Source organism: Apteryx mantelli, chromosome 8, assembly GCF_036417845.1.
Source record: "Apteryx mantelli isolate bAptMan1 chromosome 8, bAptMan1.hap1, whole genome shotgun sequence".
In the NCBI taxonomy this organism is placed as follows: domain Eukaryota; kingdom Metazoa; phylum Chordata; class Aves; order Apterygiformes; family Apterygidae; genus Apteryx; species Apteryx mantelli.
This window is the reverse complement of record NC_089985.1, coordinates 23,973,054-23,994,998: the sequence shown is the minus strand read 5'-3', so window position 1 is coordinate 23,994,998 and position 21,945 is coordinate 23,973,054. Positions and strand designations below refer to the sequence as shown.

General features: G+C 37.2%; 1 protein-coding gene across 5 annotated transcripts; it reads left to right on the top strand.

Annotated features, from left to right (window-relative positions):
* Positions 1–277: 277 nt before the first annotated feature.
* On the top strand, positions 278–20,843 carry CDC7 (cell division cycle 7). 5 transcript variants are annotated; one of them, XM_067300942.1, is made up of 12 exons: positions 278–334; positions 3,068–3,173; positions 7,316–7,399; positions 9,241–9,376; positions 10,055–10,148; positions 10,234–10,376; positions 11,696–11,945; positions 12,542–12,637; positions 13,510–13,688; positions 15,050–15,132; positions 17,998–18,147; positions 19,214–20,843. In XM_067300942.1, exons 2-12 carry the CDS (start codon positions 3,080–3,082, stop codon positions 19,582–19,584), a joined length of 1,680 nt encoding a protein of 559 aa, XP_067157043.1. In that variant the 5' UTR covers positions 278–334; positions 3,068–3,079; the 3' UTR covers positions 19,585–20,843. The 5 variants fall into 5 exon arrangements, with proteins under 5 accessions (XP_067157043.1, XP_067157045.1, XP_067157046.1 ...); XM_013961377.2 differs by lacking the exon at positions 278–334 and adding an exon at positions 689–770; XM_013961376.2 differs by lacking the exon at positions 278–334 and adding an exon at positions 1,751–1,823.
* The last annotated feature ends 1,102 nt before the right edge of the window (positions 20,844–21,945 follow it).

The following is a 21,945-nucleotide window of genomic DNA, read 5'->3' as shown; positions in this document are numbered from 1 at the left end:
CACTTCCGCGCTGCCCACCCGCTCGCCCGCGGGCCGCCGTCCCGGGCACCGCCCGCTGCCCCGGCCCGGCCCGGCCCCTGCCCCAGCGCCCGCGGCCCCCGGCGCCGCGCGGGCCGCCACGGCCGCCACAGGCCCGCGCGCACCGGCGGCCGGCCGCCCCCGGGGCGGGACACTCCCCGCCGGCTGGCCAATAGCCGCCCGCCTTCCCCCGGCCGGCGGCCCCATTGGCCGGGGCCGCGGTTTCCACCGAGGGCCGGGATTGGTCGCGCAGGGGCGGTCGGCAAAAGGCGGCAGCAGGCAAAAGCCCGGCTCGTCGCGGGAGCCCGCGCGGCGCGTGAGTCCGAGCCCGCCCGCACCCCCCCCCCCGCACCACCGGCGGGGCCCCCATCCCCCCCTCCCCCGCGCCGCCGGCCGTTGGGCGCTGGCGCGGGCTGAGGCGCCGGTACCGCTGCCCTGAGGGGCGGATCGGCCCGGCCCGGCCCGGCCCGGCCCGGCGGGCGGCCCGGGGCGCCCCTCGCGCGGTCCGGCGCGGCCTCGCCGCCGCGGGGCTCCGCTGTGCCCGGCGGGGGGCGGGTGTCCTGGCGGGCTCGGTCCTGCCCGGACGGCTGCTCCGCTGCGGTGCCGCGGGCTGCGCCGCCCGAGCGCCGGGGCCTGCTCTGCGCGGCCCCTGAGGCGTGAAGGGGCCTCAGAAGGGCCCCCGCGGGGTCGCTCCGCGCGTCGCCCCGCAAACCGTGCGCGCGTCCCGTACCTTCAACTCTGCCATTTAGTTGGTAACTTCTGCTCGCTTTTTAATATTTATGCCCTCAGACTGCTGCTTAAATGCAGCTGGGAGTGTACATTTGACCAAGAGTCTTGCTACAGGAGCAATCTTGTAAAGCTAACCTGCTGTGACACGTTCCAGATGTTTTTCTTTTGTCTAGGAGTATTGACATAATGTAGCTCAAACTGAAATCACAGAAGTGTGATTTCTACTGCTTGTGTTGTAATAGAGGGATTTATCGTAAGTTTGTAGAAAATGCAAATTTACTGCATGACTTAATCCAGCTACAAAACTTGCTTTTCTTAAATAACAAAATAGAGACACTAATATCATCTTTGGTTTTGACACCCTCAGCTGTTTGCAGCAGTACCAGTGAGTATGTTCCTGTTTGAAGAAACTTTGTATTTTAGTGATAATAGATTGTGTTCCAGGTAGCAACATCTGCTTTAGCCAGTGATTCAGCAGCAATATTACTAATTTTTTGTGTGTGAAGTTCTACTATCTGACTTGGAAGACTGTAAAGCTTTGTGGGTTCTTTGAATCTGTCGCTACTTGGATTTTGCCCATTTTTGTATATGGAAAAACAGTTGTTTTTTTTATTGGAGATTTGTGATTTGACTGTAAAATAATTCTTTGAGCTGGAACTTTGGATCATCTTGGTCTTCCTCTTCATTTTTATCTCTAATGGTGTCTTTTGAGCATTTTTTAAATGTAAAAACTAAATATTTGACTGAATCAAACTTACTTAAATATTCCATTTTGTAACTGTTAAGCCCACTTCCAAATCAGCAAGCAGTTTTTTTTTTTAATATATTCAAATATTCTAGGTATTCAGTTCTGCAAATATTAGCTTATGTGTTTAGCAGAAATGAATGGAAATGACCCCTTCAGATACTGAGTCCCTTTCACCCTGCTCGTGGCCAGGAAGTCCTGGTCCGTGTTCCCATGGTGTTTTGCAGGCAGACAGGAGCTTTCATCTTCCGTGTCCCGAACAAGCTGGGTGTAGCTAGCCTTGAACTGGAAGAGGCTGTAGCTGAGGCTGGATGGTGCTGAATCAGAGCAAGTAAGCTGCAGTGAGAGGCAGGGTGCACTAACTTGCACTCCTCGCTCTGCTGATGAGGCTCTGACATTTCAGGTTTGGAACAGGCTCAACTGCCTACTCAGCACCAGCAGAGGGAGTAGAGGGAGTGTCTACCTGCGAAAGACTGTATCTCACTCCATCAGTTTCCGAGTCCTGCTCTCCTTTCCTGTCCTTTCTCATTTCTCCAACAAAGCTTCAAAAAGAGGGTGCTGCCTGTCACTGTTCTGTTGCGTGGGGATGACAGATGAAAGGTAGCCAGAATTCTTTGGGGACAAAAATATATTTCTAGTTTCATAGCTGAAAACAGCTGAATCCTTTCTGTTGAAGGTTTTCAAAATATGTTTCCTCCTTGTAGAAAAGTTCAGCCATAACTTTGAAAGTTTGGCAAAGTTACAAGCAAGGAAGATCTTTAAATGGATAATCTGTGTTAGGTGACTGTAATAGATGCTGATTCCAGGCTCACTTATGGCTGTGGTTATTCCCCTGGTGCTCTAGCTCTTTCCTTTTTTTTTTTTTTTCCCCCCCCTTCCATGAAATAGAAGTAGCCGTTTCTGAATTATACACTACAAGTACACTACACCTTATTTACTCTTACAGCTTGTTTAATTTCCAAGATTGAGGAAGAAGCATTTCAAAATAGCTTGTGTGTGTTTCTTGTTATGGTGAGAAGAAAACCAAGAATTATGCTTCTTGTTGATCTTCTCTAGAAGAAAGAGAAATCTCCTGTCATATTGAGAAGATAGTCATTTTCCTCTCTCATAATTTGTCTTAGGAGGGTTTTTTGTGTGTGGCTTTTCTTTCTTTCTTTCTTTTCCCCTCCAGTTGCTTTGTCTTTGAATGGGTGTTGCAGTACACAGATATTTGTGTGGATCAGTTCCTTGCTTTCCAAAGCAAACTTTAGGGAATGGATAATGCTTTAATGTGAATGAGTAAACACTCTAAAGATGAAAGAAAATCACTTGTCTAAGCTTATCCTGCAGTCTTCCTTCCCTTCCCCCTTTCTTCAAGATAGAGTGGGTTTACTGGTTTAGTTTTTCTCTTTTTCTGAGATGATGGGTGAGCCTTTGTTTTAAGTAGCACAGAGGAACTCCCCAAACTCCCTGAATCTCATTTCAGGAACTGTGTGAAGGGGAAGGAAGTGTATTACTAGATATGCTTGCTCCCCCAGGTGTCCAGATGTGGTCCTCAAAGTCTTGGATTTTTTTTTTTTTTTTTTTTTACTTCAGGTTAATTTTGGGATGGAGACAGTGTTAAAGTCCCATTGTGATGAACAGCACCCTCATGAGGCTGAAGACTTCCATAGGAAGCATGAGCAGAACAACAAGCTTTCAGGTATGTGCTAAAACAGGGACTGCTAATGTTACTTTTTGTTGCTAACAAAAGTAATGCTTTTTTCTCACTTCAAGAAGTTTCAGGATCAATTATAAGTCTGTTTGTATATGGTCCTGTTGTATAAAGAATTCATGAAATGAAAACTTTTGAGGTTGCTTTTGTTTTTAAGCTTGTTCCTGCTTTCTGTGTAGTTACAAAACTTCAGCAGCAATAGTTGTCAATTTACTGACCCTATTATTTATTTATTACAGAATATAAGAAGATACCAGTATTCTAAAAAGGCAGTCCTTGAAAATAAAATTCTCTGACCAGACAAGTACACAAAACTAATATTTTGCCATTTACCCTATAATAGCCAGTTTTGTCCTTAAATATATTTAGATATGATTATGTGCATAAAGATACTGTTCTTGCTCTTAGCAGGGAAGTTGGACTATGAACATGTGTTCCCGTAGTGTTTGTGTTGCTGGCTTTTGGGTTTCTTTGTGAGTGTACTTAAATCTGGGCTTTCTGTACATAAACTGGCTGAGTATTCACAATTATTGAACAAGGATCATGTTTATACATAATGATTACTGCTTTTGGTAGAAATAGATAGGCTTTGTCAGTCCTCTACACATCTATGTTCAGAATTTAATAAAGTGATGCTAGATAACAATTTTCTCACTTCACTCTGGCAAATACTTTTATATTCTAATAAGTAAAGGAATGGCTTTAAAATCCGCTCAAAGAAAATGTTGGATATTATTATTATACACTGATGGTTCAGTGACTGTATTTTTTTATTTCATTTTGTTAACGATAGGGCAAGCTCTATACCCAGCTGGAGATTCAGGCCTAGAAGAGAACAGATGATGTTCTGCTATCTAGCCACAAGGACAATCCATGTTTGTTTTTGGGGCTTTTCAGGATCTTTACACTAGACACTATATTGAGTTAGTACACTTTCTCAATGCTCTGGGCAGGTATTGCTTTGCATAGGATTTGCAGTCTGTGTCACCCAGCTGTACGTGCTCTGATAGCATTGAACTTTGTCTAGGCAGGAATCTGAATCCAGTGTTAGGCAAAGCTGAATAGTTGATAGGTTCTGTAGCAGGTACTGAGAGAGCTTTTCATTATTGTTAGTATCTATCTTAGAACTGTTAGACTCGTGGCACAGAACAAACCAAAACCTGATATGGTAGGGAAAGTAGAAATCTGCTAGGTTCTAAAGGCTTGAAAGATGTGCCTGCTTTTGAGTCCTTGTTTGGACTCTCTGCTTTTTGCCAGAGTTGAGGAATTCCTATTCCTAACCAAGCAATTTTACTGAAGAAATTCCAGGGCAAAATTTTATGTAGTAAATTACTGTGACTTTATTTTTTAAGTAAAGACAAAAACTTAACTCTCAGTAGTCAGAGCAAAATGCAAGCATTGGAACAAAACTGAACTTGCTTTATTTGGAGCAGGTTACACAGTAAAATAGTTCTAAACAAAATTGCTTCAACAGGGCTGTCAGAATTATGTCACTATTGAAAACAATTTTCTGGCTCTGTCCTGTGGCTAATGGCCTTTTAGGATGAAGTTTCGGTAGGATGTTTCAGAACCTAGTAACAGGACCACCTTCCTCGATGCAAAGGGCTATGGCTTTGAGTAATGCAATAACGTTATTTCTGTGTTAAATTCTTTATGATACTGTTACACGATTTCATCTCTTAACATCTTTGATTATTGCTGGGGAAAGGGAACATGATCTGAATAATAGCCTTTCCCTTTACTGTATTAATCTAGAGAATGAGAAAAATCATGATCTATATTATTTGAAAAACATGGTATCTTCTACCTTAAAGTGGTTTGATTAATTCACTGGCAGCCAGAATTATGCCATCCATAATGCTACCTGGAAACATGGTTTTAAATAAATATTTTGAAGAGCAGAACAGGAGAGAGAATTTGGAAATAAAATATGGCATTTCTTTTTTTTTTAACTATTTGTTGCCAGAATGAATCTCATATTGTTTTAACTGAAAGGCAAGAAATGCTATGTAGTCAAGTTAGCCTGTATGTGTCAATTTGTATTGAAAATTCTTGTAATAACATTTTAAATGCACATCTGAAGATTTCAGAAAGCTTTCTTGTCTTACTTTTTTGTGATAACTGAGTATTTATGTAAAAAGTTGACATTAATGTACAAACAGTAACTGCAAATATTTTTTAACAATAAAGCTTTTTTATCAAAAATTCTTTTTAGTGCAAAACAAGTATTAAAAAATCAAATTTCTTTATAAAGTTCTGAACATGTGGGCAACACGAATGCTATTAATACAAAAGATGCTATGTAGTAACTTTTTGAACTTTTTTGTTCAAAGTTGCTGAAAATAACACCAAACTTTGACTATATTGACAGAAAAATTAAGCAATTAAACCAAATAATTGACTCTGAAAATTGTGAATAACCGGAATGGCTGTACAGTTGAGCTGCTTTTCTTAGTGTTTTGCTTCATGGATTATCAGACTCTAGGTACAAGTCTGTCATTAATCCTAGAATATTTTGAAGTATTTAAATATGATTCCAAACAGAACTGATGAACCTTTTACTTGTATTTGTTGATTAGGCCAGTATCTTTAATGAGTATTAGTGGTTTTAATGCGTAATGCAGGATTTTTTCATTCTTGAAATATCTCTACAAAAATGACCTAAAGTAACTTGGAGAAGCAGAAAGAACAACTTACTGAAAAAGAATGAATAAATGCATAGCAAGAGAGTCAGCAGGCTTCAGTATTTCAAAAGTATTTTTAGTATGTTGGTTTGTATAAGCATTTGAAATAACTTTCAATTCTAATTTATTTTTTAAACTGTAACTTAAACGACAACTGACTTCTTGGGCACTTAATAGAAAGGGAGGATTCTTTAGACACACCTCGGACTTTTATTGCTGTATAAAGTGAGTCAGCGCAGATGGCTGGGGATTATTTACTAGTCCATACTGTGTTTCTAGCATATCAGCGATATTTTGAAAATAATTCTCATTACTTATGACTTATTTTCCTTGTAAAAGATAGTACATTTTTGTGCATGCAATACAATTTACATATTGCTGTAAAATTTCAGGGGTTTATTCATTTTTAGGATATGAGATGTATATGCATCGTTTCTCCTTTTATTGACTTTCCAAATATCAGTGTGAGACTACATCTGCGTAATAAAATATTTTTTCCCCTTACAGAAATTAGTCACAGCCTCTACATACTTTTGGATCAGTGACTTTAGTTCTCAGCACTCTGAAATAGATGCAGATTTAAGAACCTGGTCATTGTGTTGTGAATATCACTTGATCTTAAGTTTTAATTTTTTAGTCTTTAAATGTGTATTTTTGTACTGCATAGTTCAGCAACAAATATATTAGTTTCAATGTTTTGTGGCAGTACCTGGAACTTTTAATATGATGTGGTATCACATGGGAATTACTCCATCAGCTTCAAAAGAAGTGAATTCTAATGCAGGGTATAGAGAATACTTAAATTATAAGGATTCATAAATTGAGTGGAAAATTACATAATTTCAGCAAGAATAGTATACAGCATCCTTGTCATGCCATCTAGTGATTGCAGTACAAAATGCAGCAACTTAAATGCAACAAACATGTTCTTTGGTATTTACTATTTCAAGTAACAGCGTATGAGATTGTATTGCTGACCTTAAAAAAAAATTAAAAAAAAAATCCTTTCCTTACATTTTTAATCCTTGATATGCATCCTGTGGATGTGCTCTTGTGTTTTCAGAAACAATTATTATAATTTCCTCTTTTATAAAATTGACATTACAAGTCTTATGAAAACATGTATCAATGAGCTGTAATCTGAAATCTTACTAAAGACATTTTTCCCTTCCCAGGAACTGATAGGGGACAGAAAAGTAAAAATCATTAAAATGAAGCAGCATATAAATGAGTGTGATAAAGGAAAACAATATCATCAAGTATATAGATAACAATGTCAGCAGGGATGACAATGTCTGCTGTGTTTTTTTTTTTTCTTTTTTTCTTCCATTTATATGAATCTGCATTTCTATGAATTGAAGTGTAACTTGTTTTCTGAAATATAGCTCGGATATTGAATCAAGAAACATAATTCCTAACTTGTTTTCCCCCTTTTTTCCACACCAGGAATAAAAAAAGATATTGAAAAACTTTATGAAGCAGTGCCACAGCTTGTAAATGTGTTCAAAATCAAGGAAAAAATTGGAGAAGGTAAATGTCTTATTTTACCTTGCTTAAACTTGCATTTCTTCTGGTATTTCTAACTTAAAAGGTATAAAACTAAGATCCCAATACACGCAATTTAAATTTAAATTTTAAATTTTAAATTTTTTGATTAACTTGTGGGGTATACAGGAATTCTAATACGCTCTTATACATATAGGTGCTTTAATTAGGGAAATTTTCAAGAGATTTTCTTGAAAATTCAGTATATTAAAATGTTTGATCAGACCAGTATTCCAGTTCTGACAACTAAAATTTTTTGGGGTAGATTCAGGCAAATATGTCTTAACATGACATTCTCTTTCTTTTTCACATGGGAAATATAATAATATGCAGCTGTATTCTGACACATTTACCTACTGTTCTTTAAGTTGGCTTCATTTCCACTGAAACCCCATGGGCAGAACTAGAGGAGGAGAGTGGAAGATTATAGCTGCCTTAGTTCACAAAAATAAACCTAAAAAAAAAAAAGTACTTGTAGACATACAGTATCACAGTTTGGAACACTTGTGTACTCCTGACATTCAGCAGATCCTATTACAGATACTTTTAATTAAAAACTATGCATGAGTATAAATAGATTCTTAGGTGCTTCTAAGTGTGGGACTTGGGTACTTTTTGGAACTTTATCCACTTGATCTTTAAAATGTTTTGCAGCACTCTGCACTTTAAATGAATAAAGATGTTAATGACAAGCTGGATTGTTTTATAGCTACTTCTGATGGAATGGCTGTGACAGCAAACTAGATGGCTAAAAACTTTTGTCTCTTAAAAAAATAAAAGCTCCATTCAGCACAGTGATCCAAAATTCCAAAAGACTGGAGTTCTCATAAGATCGTATAATTAAATCAAGTCTCTAATCATGAATAGTACTTTTGATTTTGTTCTTGGGAGCAAATGTTGCTTTAAAAAGCCCTCAGCAGTCCTGCAGCATTACGTGAAGAGTAGGATTCCTTTCAGAGGTCAGTTTCATTTTAGCAGGTCTCACCGCCAAAAATAAGATCTTGGATCAACTCGGTAACCCCTGTTGCTATGAACAATTCTACTCAATTGATGAGACACTGGCTTCAAAAACTATTTAGTGTTTGCTGGCATTTTGATGTATGTATGCCTTTACAGACTGTTAAACCAGCATGATGCTAACACAACACCTAAACAGTACAATTTTGATTGTATTTTATTCATGTGGAAGGACCCTTAACTTGTATGTTCAGATATCTCAGATCATCAGGATAAATTAATATCCTCAGTGGTTTATAAGGGTCTCTTAAAAACTGTAATATAGGTGAGTAAGTTTATTGCATAGCTTGAGTACACCCTTTTCCAAATGAGCATATCACACTTTGTGTAATGCTGGGGGAAAACAAATAGTAAAGTTACACCATGTGAGAAGTGCTACTTTATAGCTATGGTAACAAAATTAAGGAAAATGTTGCAATTTCAGAAGTGCTTTGAATAGGAAAGGTAGTGCTTTCCAGATCAGCATTAAATAGTAGGCTTACATTGCAGGCAGAGAAGAGTTAGATGTCAGATGAAAGTAAGCTACCTAAACAAGAAAGCAAATCAAAGATAGGAAACTTACATTCAAAGAGCTCTGTGTCCCAGGCAAGTTAGACAGTGTTACACTTGCTTTTTCACTGATGTAAAAAACTTGTATACAAAATCACTGAATTTAGTAGTGGAAAAAAAGCATTCTTCTCTTCTGGAATCTGCTTTTGAGATAGTGACAAGTACACTATAGGACTGTGAACAGTTAGATCACTTCTGTAAAAATCTTAATTTACCTAATTAAAAATGCTGAAGAGAACATTTTTCCCCCTTCTTTACAGGTACTTTTAGTTCTGTTTACTTGGCCACAGCACAGCTACAAACAGGATATGAGGAAAAGATGGCTCTGAAACACTTGATTCCAACCAGCCACCCTCTGCGAATTGCTGCTGAACTTCAGTGCCTCACAGTAGCAGGGTACATAAGCAAGAACTTATGGATGTCATGACTAAACTGCTGATCATTGTCCCACTGTTCTGCTTTTTTGTTTTGTTTTGGTTTTTTTAAGTTTTGGCACTTTGCTGTGTTTTTTTTTTTTCTTTTTAACCACAAAAATTGCTATTCTTTATAGCAAGAGCAAATAAAAAAAATGGATGTCTTGCTGGTAATGGATGTCCTTTTCTGCTAATCTCAGTTTACTGATAGTGCTGTTATTTTCCATCTGAGAAGTTCTGTGATGTAGCTAAGCAATAAGAAATATTTAAATTCTGAAATGCTTGGAAAAAAATAATCTCTTCATCAGAAAATACGGTTTTAAGAATGAATGCATGCTGCCAGAGTGTGCTGATGACAAGGCATGTGGTTTGAATACCACCTTCTTAAACTAGTCAGTATCATGAAAATTATGGGTCCTACGTCTAATCACAGTCCTAACTACAATCTGTGGCCTCACAGATGATCTGTGGAGCCCTCAATGCAAATTGCAGAACTAAAACAGAACATAGGAATGAGATGACAACAGTGTAATTACTGACTGCTGCTAAGATTGCTGTCAAAGATTCTTTTTTGAAAGAAAGCATGACTGAAGTTTATAAAATACAGGAAAATAAGCATCCATTTTTTGGTCTTTATTCAGTGACATTACTTTTCTTTCAGGGGACAGGATAATGTTATGGGAGTTAAATATTGCTTTAGGAAAAATGATCATGTGGTTATTGTTATGCCATATCTGGAACATGAATCCTTCTTGGTGAGTCCCAGACTTTTTTATGTGTAGTAAAACTTTTTAATTAAAAAAACAGTTGCATAATTGCAGTATCCAAATAATATTTCAGGACATTTTGAATTCTCTTTCCTTTGAAGAAGTGAGAGAATACATGTTTAATCTGTTTAAAGCATTGAGGCGCATTCATCACTTTGGTATTGTTCACCGTGACGTCAAGCCCAGTAACTTCCTCTACAACAGGCGGCTAAAAGAGTAAGTCTGCCCAGATGACTGTATTGTGATCTCATTTGGGAATGTGTGCCTTGGCAGAACAGAGTAAATTAGTCTTTTGAGTTTTTTCCTTACAGCTGCATAACATGTGCTTAAGTAATAAAGCTAAAAAAGATGCTTTTACTCTGTAGAACTTTTCTTTCTGTGTTTGGGGATTTGAGGCAGGAAAGAATTATTTTCTTCATGTTTAATATAATATCTGCATTACAGTGACAAGTACTTGAAAAAATTTGAGATTTCTACTATTGAGTAGAAATGCGAAAGTTTGAATAAGAATGAGAAGAATAATATTGGTTTCAATAAAGCTAATAGCAACTCATGCGGTGCATAGATTGATATTTAAAAACTTCTAGTCATGCATACAGCAAAACTGCTACAGATGAGATTGCTTTTTATAGTCTTTAAATGTTGTAACTTGCAAGAAAAAAACCCAACCCCATGAGTTTATAAAAAAAATAATTCAATATAAAGTGAAAAAAGTCCAAATCCAGCAAAGTACTGCTTTTTTTCTGAGCTGAGATAGATAGAATAAGGTAATGTTTCAGTGTTAGTCCTAGTTTTATTTTACTATTTAGTGAAAGTTTGTAGGGGAAACTGGATTTTTTTTATTTTTTATTTTTTCCTAAAGCCACAAGCCTAGAAACTTGAGAAATAATGCTTTTTATCTGTCAGAATGAATTTCTATGTTAGTCTGCTTTGCCAGCATTTGTTTAAGACTTAAGCCCTACTTTGGGTGCAGAGGCCATGGAGTTGAGTTTGCCTGAGACCCAAAGACACCTGGATTGTCTCTGTACTGGTTTTAAAAAATTGTATCTTGTAAATGACAACTCTGAAATGTGAACTAACGTACTCCTACCTGTTTGGAGACAAGTAAATTGCAGTAGTATTGCTTGAAGTTGGGTAAAGCTCTCAGCATTGTTACAGTCTCTGTCTTCTCTGCTTCATTTGAGCCTCTGTCCATGGGAATCCTGCAAGAGTCAAGTTGTTTGTACTTGGCTGTTGGCTGAGGTAGTTCTGGGCTGTAGGACTAGAAGGATCCAGAAAGGAGCTGCTAAAAATGGTTTTTATCACCATTATTGGAGAAAGTATACATGTTAGAAGATTTCAGGACAAGAAATGATGAAGTAAGATGGGTATAGGATAAAAACATTGAGGGATAGGTAAGATATGACAAAAGGAGGAGGAAAATAGGACTGTGATGCTGAAAACTACAGATAAGCGACATACTGAGTAAAGTAATGAATAGTAAATAAAATTGGTTGATACTTTGTGAATCTTAATTCTAAATTTGTGTCTTTTAGGTATGCCTTGGTAGATTTTGGCTTGGCACAAGGAACCCCTGATACAAAAATTGAACTTCTCAAAACTGCCCAGTCTGAAGGCCAGCAGGGAAGTTGCTTGCAAAATAATCCCACTGTAGCCTTGGGAAATAGGGTTTCTGTCAGTGTCACAGCACCTAAACAGATAGCTCAACAGTCAGCCTCGAAAGCATCTGATAAAAGGTCCAGCTCACTTTCAAAAATACAGATTAAACAAGGAGGAGGAGGAAAGGTTCTCAGTCTTTTTCATTAATATTGTTGTGTGTTTAATGTATTACTTCATCCAACAGGGGGAGATGTAATACTTGAACAAAAGTTATGCATGTGTATCTTGCAAGATTGTAATACGATGCACAGAAACACAGTTTTCGCATAGAGGTAGCTGGTTTTATGTAATACTGTATTGGCACCATTTAGTATCTGTTAGTTATAATACAGTGTTGCAGGCTGTATAAAATCCTAGCGTGGATTATTTAGACAGCCCTACATCTTTTTGAAATACTAATGTTTTAGTGACATGTAGTGTGAAAGTCCTCCCCAACCCAATAATTATTCATCTATGTTTAGTTACTTAGTTGCATAACAAATACAGTACAGATGACATTCAAATTGTCTTGGGGCACTTCTGAGGTGTGATTCGTTTTGTAAGCATGTTTGCTGTTCTGTCTAGACAATGTTTTCTTCATCTGCAGTAAACTGATGCCTGAAAATGACTTACCGTGCAGCTGTTCTTGTTTTATGTCACTTCACACTTATTTTTGGAACTGTCAGAATCCAGCTGATGTTGTGTTAGATAGGATCCTTATTGTCCTTTTTTTGATATTATAGGAGGATTCTGTGCACCGTTCTGTCCAGCGCTCTGTCTTTGGAGAGAGGAATTTCAATGTCTCTAGTTCCACATACCAGGAGAACTCCAGTACAAAAGTAAGAAATATGATTCATCAGGAAGAGCAATCAGTTTCATATTTGAGAATTTATAGAACTAATTATTCTTTAAGACTGGACACTACTCTAGGATCCTGTGGAACTAAAATTTTTTGAGCAGAATGCTAAGTGAGCTTTTGCTGAAAGGCTTGAATTTTTCATTTCTGTTTCAGTCCTTTTTGAAACTCTTCAGGAGCTAGTTACATAGTTGTCCTCCTAGCTGATCTTGTTTGTATGTTAATTAATGTATTTTTCTACACAGGTACCTGTGTAATTGAGATGCACCTAAGCATATCTTGTGAAACTTCCTTTTTATGCGGCAGTTAAAGCAGGAGAGAATAAATCTGTAATGAACATTTTCCTATACTTTTTATAATTGGAATTTAATGTGAGAAGAAGGCAGGGGGGAAACCCCAACTAAATTAAAGGGCTTGGCCAACAGCAATCTCTGGGTAGAATTGGAGCTAGCTGTCAGTGTGTTGCTACAGTGTGTGTGTTGTGTGGGTTTTTCTGTTTGTTTGGGGGTTTTTTTGTTTAATTATTCTCAAGTTTGAACCAAAAGAATTCTGGAACCACTATAACAGCTTGAAAAATACAAATCACGCTGTAGCTTCAGAAAGCCTAATGGCCATTGATGTTTAGTAACCACTGGAAAATATTTTTCCAGAGGAGGAAAATCAGGACATATAGAAAACTCCAGTATGTATTCTGTAGATGTTGTAATACTGTTAGAAAAGTTTGCTGTCTTCTGTTCTAAGACTGCAGTTTGTTGCTGATGAGCCCTTCTTCTGTCTTATTACTTTAGGGACTCGCATTTATAGAAAGGGAACCTTCTTAAATATTTCACTTACTCTAAAATATCTATATTGCAGCTTATAAAGCAATCGAAGATGATAGATGTTTCATCTAGGAAGTTAGTAACCAAGAAAAAGATTATTTCTACCAAAACAGTAAGCAATGGGGTAGCCAGAAAAGCTGCCAGTGGCTGTCCATCGAACCTGACCTGTGATTGTTATGCAACAGATAGAGTTTGCAGCATTTGCCTTTCAAGGTAATTTGCTTTGATACTATTGTAAAATTGTCTGTTAAGCTGTCAAGCAAGATTAGAAACTTAGATTTACTAGACAGCTGATTTAGTAGTTGAAAGATAACTTTTGATCTGTGCAACTCTTAAAACACTTGAGTATGCTCTTTTTAAACAAACATAGTTCATGGAATTCATGGAATAATTGGTTGACTGCTATCTGCAGCAAGAGAGATTCAATATTAATGTGTGTGGGTTTTGTTTTGTTTTTTTTTTCTTTTCATTATATTTAATTATCCACCAACCTGTGTTGTAGCAAATCAGTTGAGTTGACTACCACACTTAGAGTGGACAATGCATCTGTCTTGCAATGCATCTGTTAGTTATCTAATAGGCCTAAATCATGCCAACTGGATGAAAGTTTAGTGATCAGATTCCTGCCCTTTGAGAACCTTAGGTTAAAAAGATTTCTCAGAAGCTGTTTGCATTCTGGAAATAAAGAAATAGAGAAAAAGGCAAAGATGACATTTTATATTTGTTAATTTAAGCAACAGTGTTTAATAGCAGACATCAAAGAATCTGAATAACTTGTTTCAAATCCATCTCTCTGCAGTTATTTTTGATTATGATCATCTGTTGGCCTTGACTGCCACATTAGAGAACATAGATTAATGCAGAGAATTCTGCTTACTAGGAATAGTTATGAAACTGTGTGGTCCCTCTCCCCAGACTGTCAAAATATGGTGATATCTAACATTTCAAAAGTATTGAACATGAGGAATTTGCCTGCAACCAGAATTGGTCCATAGAAGTACGACACTTAAGACAGTATATACAAGATGGCTCTGGAAAGGAGATATATATATTTTAGTAAGAATTATCTCGCACTTCTAGTTAAGTTAATAAAAATTTAAATTCTTGTCAACACTTGTGCCCAGGAGTAGCAAACCTTAGTTTGCTACGGATTAATAGAAAACCAGAACATCCACCCCAAGAGCCTAATGCATTTTTTACCTTTGGTTAATTAGTCTTAACTTCATAGTTTCTTGTGAATACAAGCCTTTAGCAAAAATTATGCTGCCCTTGAATGAAACTAAAATTGTCTTTACTGAATCATGCAGTAAGTATTTGTGTAGTTTTACCTTATGCTAGGTAATAGAATAATAATATACTACTACTAATAATAGGGCTGTTACCATATGCTAGATAGCATTTATGATAGATAATTTTAACATACTTAAAACCTCTATAAAACCTTAATAAGGCAAGGTTAAGCTGTTTATGCATCTTACAGAAGTATATTCTAAAAATAATTTTTAATATTATTATAAACAGAACTTATTTATCAATTTTTATATTCTAAACATATTTTCCTCTTTTATTACAAGGCGTCAGCAAGTTGCTCCAAGGGCAGGAACACCTGGATTCAGAGCACCAGAAGTATTAACAAAGTGCCCCACTCAGACGACAGGTACTGTATAACAGACTGCCTTTTTTCACCTTTCAACCCTATTCATTTATTCATATCATGTTGTCTTTTTTATGGGAATTTTTTCTGCTTACATATAAAGTTCATTTTATCATCCTTTCTAACACTGCTCAAGCATTTTCTGTTCTTTTTTTATTATTAAATGTTCATTATTCAGAGTAAGAAGCTAAGAATATTTTTCCTGTGTTTGAAACTTGAATACGTCTTTATCTGTGGGGTAGTGCAGGAGTTCAGTAGCATGCGTTTTAAAAAGAAACAAAGCTGTAAGTTTTATCAAGCTTTTTGGCTTTGTCAAATGAAAAATCTTGAATAAAGTAGTTGGGGGGGAGGGGAACAACTTTAGAGTTTTCTAGAGATTGTCACATACAATTTGCTTTTATAGCAGGTATAGTTAACACTATGATTGCAAACGTGTTTAAGAGTTGGTTAATCTGGTAAAAAGCAGTATTGATTGCTTCTCCTTCTTCTTGCTAGTGCTTTTTAGAAGTTGGTATGTAAATTTCATAACTTTTTCTTACTATGATTTTAATTGCTATCAAGTAAGTAAGTTTCAGTAGCCTGGCAAATTTCAGAGCAAAAAAGGTAGTTAATGTATTAGCTGATGCAACTAAGATGGGAGAGGTTGTGCCTATCTGGAGAATGGAGGATGAATAAAAACAAAGTTGACTATTAAATATTTGATATATGACCAGGAGTTTTGACTTATGAAAAAGGGGGATAAATACAAATGTCTTCAAAAAGTGGATTTAAAAAAATGGTTTCCATCTATTTTTTGCTGAATACCTTTTGGGAAAATTGGCAATTTTCAGCACTTAATTTAAACTGTATATACACACTCAAAATAGACTTATTATACACTTGATCAGCACATCCCCAGATAGTTTAATGTTTTTTGAAACAGCATCTGTGCTGTGGGCCTGACTGGGATTTCAAGAGGTATGGCAGCCTGTTTGGAGTTACTGTGCCTGTGCTGTAACAGCCAACTTTATGGGCTAGAAGACATCCAGAAATCCAGGACAAATTTAGACAATCTCAAAATCTGTCTAGACAGAATTCAGGCAGAAAGAAGACATACCTAGGAAATCTTAGACACATAGTAGTCTTAAATATGCTTTCAGCCAGTTTTGTGTTCTCTAGGGTAATAGAGAGTAGGATTACAGAAAATCTGGGTAAGTCAGACAGACACCACTAACAGCACTGCGTCAGTGGTGCAGAGCTTCTGTACTGTGTCAGCAAAGGTCTTAATTAGAATTTGGTACAGTAATACTAATATTTGAGATTATGTTGTATTTGAGCTAACAAATCTCCTTGTCCTCTTCCATCTGGGACCACTGTAGTCACCTCCTTTTATTTCTGTCAGTTTTGCCACTGGCTCTGGTCTCTGTACCGAGACCAAGTTACCAGCTGGATCCAGCTGGCTATCCAGAGCCACCCTAATACATTTGCCCCAGGTTCTCAGCGAGGCAACACAACCATGCTCCCAAGCTGGCCTGACACAGGCCCGGGTCCAGGTTTAGCTTGAGTTGCCCCCCCCGTCAGGCCTGCCTGTAAACAGGTGTGCCTCACTGGTTAGATACCGCTAGGCTAAAGCACAGAGAGGAATCATAACTTTGAGATCTTGGCACAGGATCTCAGAGTCTTCTGTCAACTCCAGCCCTACCAGAACTATAGGGCCAGGATTTACCATTCAAGGTATATAATGTCTATTAATTTCAGCAAGAGTTAGGTGATTAAACAATTTCAAAGGTCTTGACCTTAATGTTTCTGGCTCTGCTTTTCCAGCAACATAATTGGGGTGATACACAACACTTTAAAAAGATAGTATAATCTGCTCAACAGTGATACACTACTACTACTAAAATTTTTTAACAGGAACTATTAAAATGCAACGTTCTTCCACTGCAAATTGTGCCCATAATTAGCTTGGATTTTTTTTTTAATTAAGAAAATAAATTCTATTTTTGCAACTGAAGTGAACTTAGCACTTGTTTTCAGAGTTCTGTGCTGATAGTCTCTAGCTATAATATGCAAATTAATTATTGCCTATTTTTTTTTGAAGAGAAATAACTGTGGCTTTATCTTCCAACTGTTAATTTTTCTCTTCAGAGTTTCAGAGAATTCTCTCTCACTTTCCTTGCCATCACTTAAAACGTGCGAATTAGTGAGCCAAAAAATTATGGCAGACAGGTATTTTCATAACTTTCAGTATTACAGTTTCCATCATGCTTTGGCTTCTTTCCCCAGAGTACACTCTGTACTCTTCATAAAGCAATGAAAGTGATGAATAACTTCTCACTATTACACTTCTTAAACTGGCTATCTTGTCAAGTGATTTCAAGTGAGGGGAACAAAGTCTGTCATAAGATAAACTTTAGTACTGCCTAATTGGCAGCTTCGGTCGCAAAAAATTAAGATTCACATTCACTTGCAAATGATTTTTGTGTCTTAGTATAAGCTTTTCTTCAGCTGAAGCAAACTTAAATAAGCATTAAAACTAGCCAGTTCAACCACCCCATAGCTCCCTACTTGTGAAAGGGTTAATCCCTGGTTAAAACAAACCCAACATTGTTTGGTGCATTTTTTTAAGTTTAGCAAGTTAATGGAATTACTCATGTGAGTAGTTCTATGGAAAAGTTTAAATATTTCCTCTGCATCAAAGCAGAAAATTATTTTTATATCTAATTATAGCAATTTCCACTGTTTGTTGAAGTGTTATCTATGTGACCAAAGTCAGTAAGTAGTTCAGAATATTACTTTTTTATTTATTACTTATTACTTTTTTGGTCATAATTTCTTTTTCAAGAAAGTTGTGAGTTTGTTTATTACCAAGACTGCTTTCAATTGCAGCAATTGACATGTGGTCTGCAGGAATCGTATTCCTTTCTCTGCTCAGTGGACGGTATCCATTTTACAAAGCAAGTGATGATTTAACTGCTTTGGCACAAATAATGACAGTTCGTGGATCCAAAGAAACCATTCAGGCTGCTAAAACTTTTGGTATGTGAACCTTAATTATGGGGGAAAGGGGAAAATGTATGCTTGGCCTGCTATTTAATATAGTGACTTACAATCTATTTATGTGAGGGTTTTTTTCTTTTTCTTTTTTTTTTTTTTTAGGAAGGTAAATTTTTAAGCTTTGAGAGTCACTTTGGATGTGAATGTAATACTTCCAACAATTAGTACTAATCTAGAAATGCAAGAATTAAATTTTTATTTTTCTATCCTTTATAATTTGTCGTGTATATGGTGTACCTCACGCCATAAGTTTCCCAACCGGACTGTGTACTGTCTTTCACTAAATCAGGGCCACTTGAGGTGAAATATGCCAACTAATGATTTTTACTGGAATTGGTTAGAATTCTTGAGGTAATGTTTCTATTCCTGCAAAACTTGCCCAGGAGTCTTAAGTCAATATGACTTAATATTTAGATGATGTAAACTTTTTTTTTCCCCTAAAGAAGGGCCAGTTGTTTTAAAAAATAAATAAATAAATAATCATTCCCCTCATTGTTTGCAAGCCAAATGTTGCAGCACTTGATGCCTACCAGCATAACTGACAGCACTAATTTTCATTCTCCAGAGATACTTAAATCTGTAGCGTAAGTAATAAACTGCATTGAGTGTTTAATTTTCTTCAGTTCTATTCAGATGATAGTGGAATGGAAAAAGATGCTGTGTGCATTGTTAGGGTGGGTGACAACATGTCACTACATAATTTCATGAGCAAACCCAAACAAACAGCTTTACAGCTTTCTTCACAGCAGAACTGAGACTATATCCTTCTGACTTCACTTGCTAGAAACAATGAGAAATGGGGCCATTGCTGTAAAACATGGCCTTTTTTTGGTGTTTGGGGGGTGGGGGGGTATTTGTTTGTTTGGGGGGTGTTGTGGGGGTATTTGTTTGTTTGTTTGTTTTTGAAAGACAGCACTTGAACTGATGTCAGTTATGCCTCAAGAGTATTGATGAAATGTCTCTGAAACAAAACTTGGAAGTTATAGTTGAATATTACGCATAATAAAATGTTGCTTACTGTATTAAAAATTTTTTTTTCTTTTTTTAGGTAAATCAGTTCTGTGTACCCAAGATGTCCCAGCACAAAATTTAAGAACCCTCTGTGAGAAGCTGAGAGGAACAAACAGCAGCTATACCAGATCCAGGGGTGATACACACACCAATTCTGTAAATGACCTAGCTTTGCCAGTTGACAAACAGCATGCTCCCAAGACACGCGGAAAAGAAATTCAGCACTTACAGAGCTGTCAGGAAGGTGATGGTGCTTTGGAAATTAAGGCAACAGACATGAAAGGATGGGATCAGGTTCCTGATGACGCATATGACCTACTTGATAAGTTACTAGACTTAAACCCTGCAACAAGAATAACTGCGAAAGAGGCTTTGCTGCATCCTTTTTTTAAAGATATGAGACTTTGAGAAGATGCCATATTCTATTATTGCTTTGATACATTTTTATGTGAAAATGAGATACTGAACTAGTTGCATTTACCTTGTTGCCTTTAACATTTACACTCAATGAAACACCATTATACTGTGCACAGAACTACTGAACTCTTATCTTGTACAGTTGGACTGCAAATGTAAGTTCACTTAAATACTTGCAGATGTAAATATTACATAAACATTACTAGCATGGTCTTATCCTAGGACACTTTTGAGGTGCTATTACTGTGCATACCTGTTCTGTGAGAAAATTAATGTTGATCAAAAACTACACAGAAGAGCTTCACAAGCTCTGAGTTAACTTCTCAAGACAGTCTGGTAAAACTTACAAATTTGCCTTAAGGTATGACTGAAATGAGAAAAGTTTTTTAGAGACTTTTTTCCATACTTCTATATCTTTGTTTTGGTCTGGATTAACACATCAGAGACTAAAAAAAGAACAAGGAGTGTTAAGTTTGTTCAGACTGTTTTCAGTGAACAGTTTTACTTTGGGAGTGTTGCTAGAGGAGGGGCCAAGTGGTAAAGGTTGTATCATCAAAAGAAAAGCATAACTGTTATAAAAGTACACTTTTCCCCATCTGTTCTTCCCTGCATAGGCAATAGTGATAAATGCAGTTATGCATTTTGCACAGCCTGTATTTCCTCAGTGACGTGGGTAACTGTCAGTATGCACCAGCTACTGCCTGCAGACTGTCTCATGTGACCTGTAGAGGTGTTGATTTCTGTTAGGGAAACGGATTTTCACAGAGCATCTGTTAAATAAAGGATTTGTTTTTATAACTCCAAAAGATTGTCTAGAGATGCTTGTGTACAAAAGAAAATTAGTCGGGTAAGGGTTTCCTGTGGGATGTTTCTGTTCAGGAAGAAATACATTGTTATGCAGATTTGTTTCCTGCATAAATTCTTCAATGATGGAAAACACTTTTCAGCTAGGTGTAGCGCATATGACTGCTAGAGTGGAAGTATCTTATTTATCAAGGAAGTCTTCCTACAGGGTTAGAAGCTAGCTTATTGCCTGGTCCTAGGCAGGAAGAACATTCTCCTTGCCTTGCACAATGCAGCTATGGGTTAGAAGTTAAGTTGTATTATGTTCAGCAGTTACTTCTTTAAATAGCCCTGGTAATTTTGGGGAACTGAAACTTTGTACAATGTCTTTCCATGTACATTTCTTGAAATGCTAATGGCATTGCTGCTATAAAAGGTTACAAGCCACTCTTCAAAAAGGTTGCTGCTTTGATACTTTTATAAAGCCTTCTCATATACACTGGTGGTTATGACAGTGCAGAGATCCTGACCAGGGCTGTGGCTGAAGAGCAATTATTTCAATATACTTAAAATCTTTAACATGCACAAACTGAGGGTAATATTGCTCTGTTCCTGGCATCAGCTGTTAAAGAAAAATATTTGCAGATGTCAGAATATTGATTGCAGAAAATTTTGAAACCCACAAAACCCTGGGGCCCAGGTCTTAGTAATTTCTGCTGTTTATATAATTTCAACACAGCACGTCACTGAGAAATTATTTATCTAAAGGAACCGTGGCCAAATTTGGCAAGCGATTCTGTCTGCCAGTGCCTGCAGATGTATTGTTTCCTCCTACATTCACTCATGCTGTCTATGGTCTTATGAGAGCACTAGCTGACAACAAGCAAAAATGTCAACTATCTATGGTCAACTTTCTAAATGACTCCAGCTTTCCTGCTAGTCACTGCACTGAGAAGCTCCTTGCAGCAAGCAGTACAATAATTAACCACTGCATAAATTTAATAGCCAAAAGAGGAAAATCATTGCTAATGGTGTTTATTAGGGGTAAAAATTCTGTGAGAAGCAATTTTAGGCTCAGTATATTCAATAACAAATTACAGAACATGTGGTTACTCCTTCTTCCAGATAGCTATTTATTTAAAACCTGGAAAGCTTTTTTGGAACATAAAGTGAAAAGAAATATATACTTGAATGAGCATATACCTACAAAAATTTTTAGCACTTTACAAAAGGATGAAAACCAGAAGTAAAATGTTAAATGCAAAGGGATCTGTTGCGGATGAGGAGGAATTAAGGTTTTGATAAAAGGCTTGTTGGAAAACAGCAAGACAACACAGTAGCGATGAGCAGTAGTTGCCACTGATCTTTCTCCCTAACTCTCAAGGTAGGGAGTTGTAAGAGGTCTAAGAATCTCTTAAAGACAGAGGCAAGAGCCAAGTACCAAGATTCCTTTAAAGTTTAATTATGTGATTTGAGATGTTTATAAACTGAATGTGAATCTCCAGCTATGATAGATGCACTTAAAAGAAACTCTGTGCTGAAACACTGTTGCTGCAACGCATGTTCAGC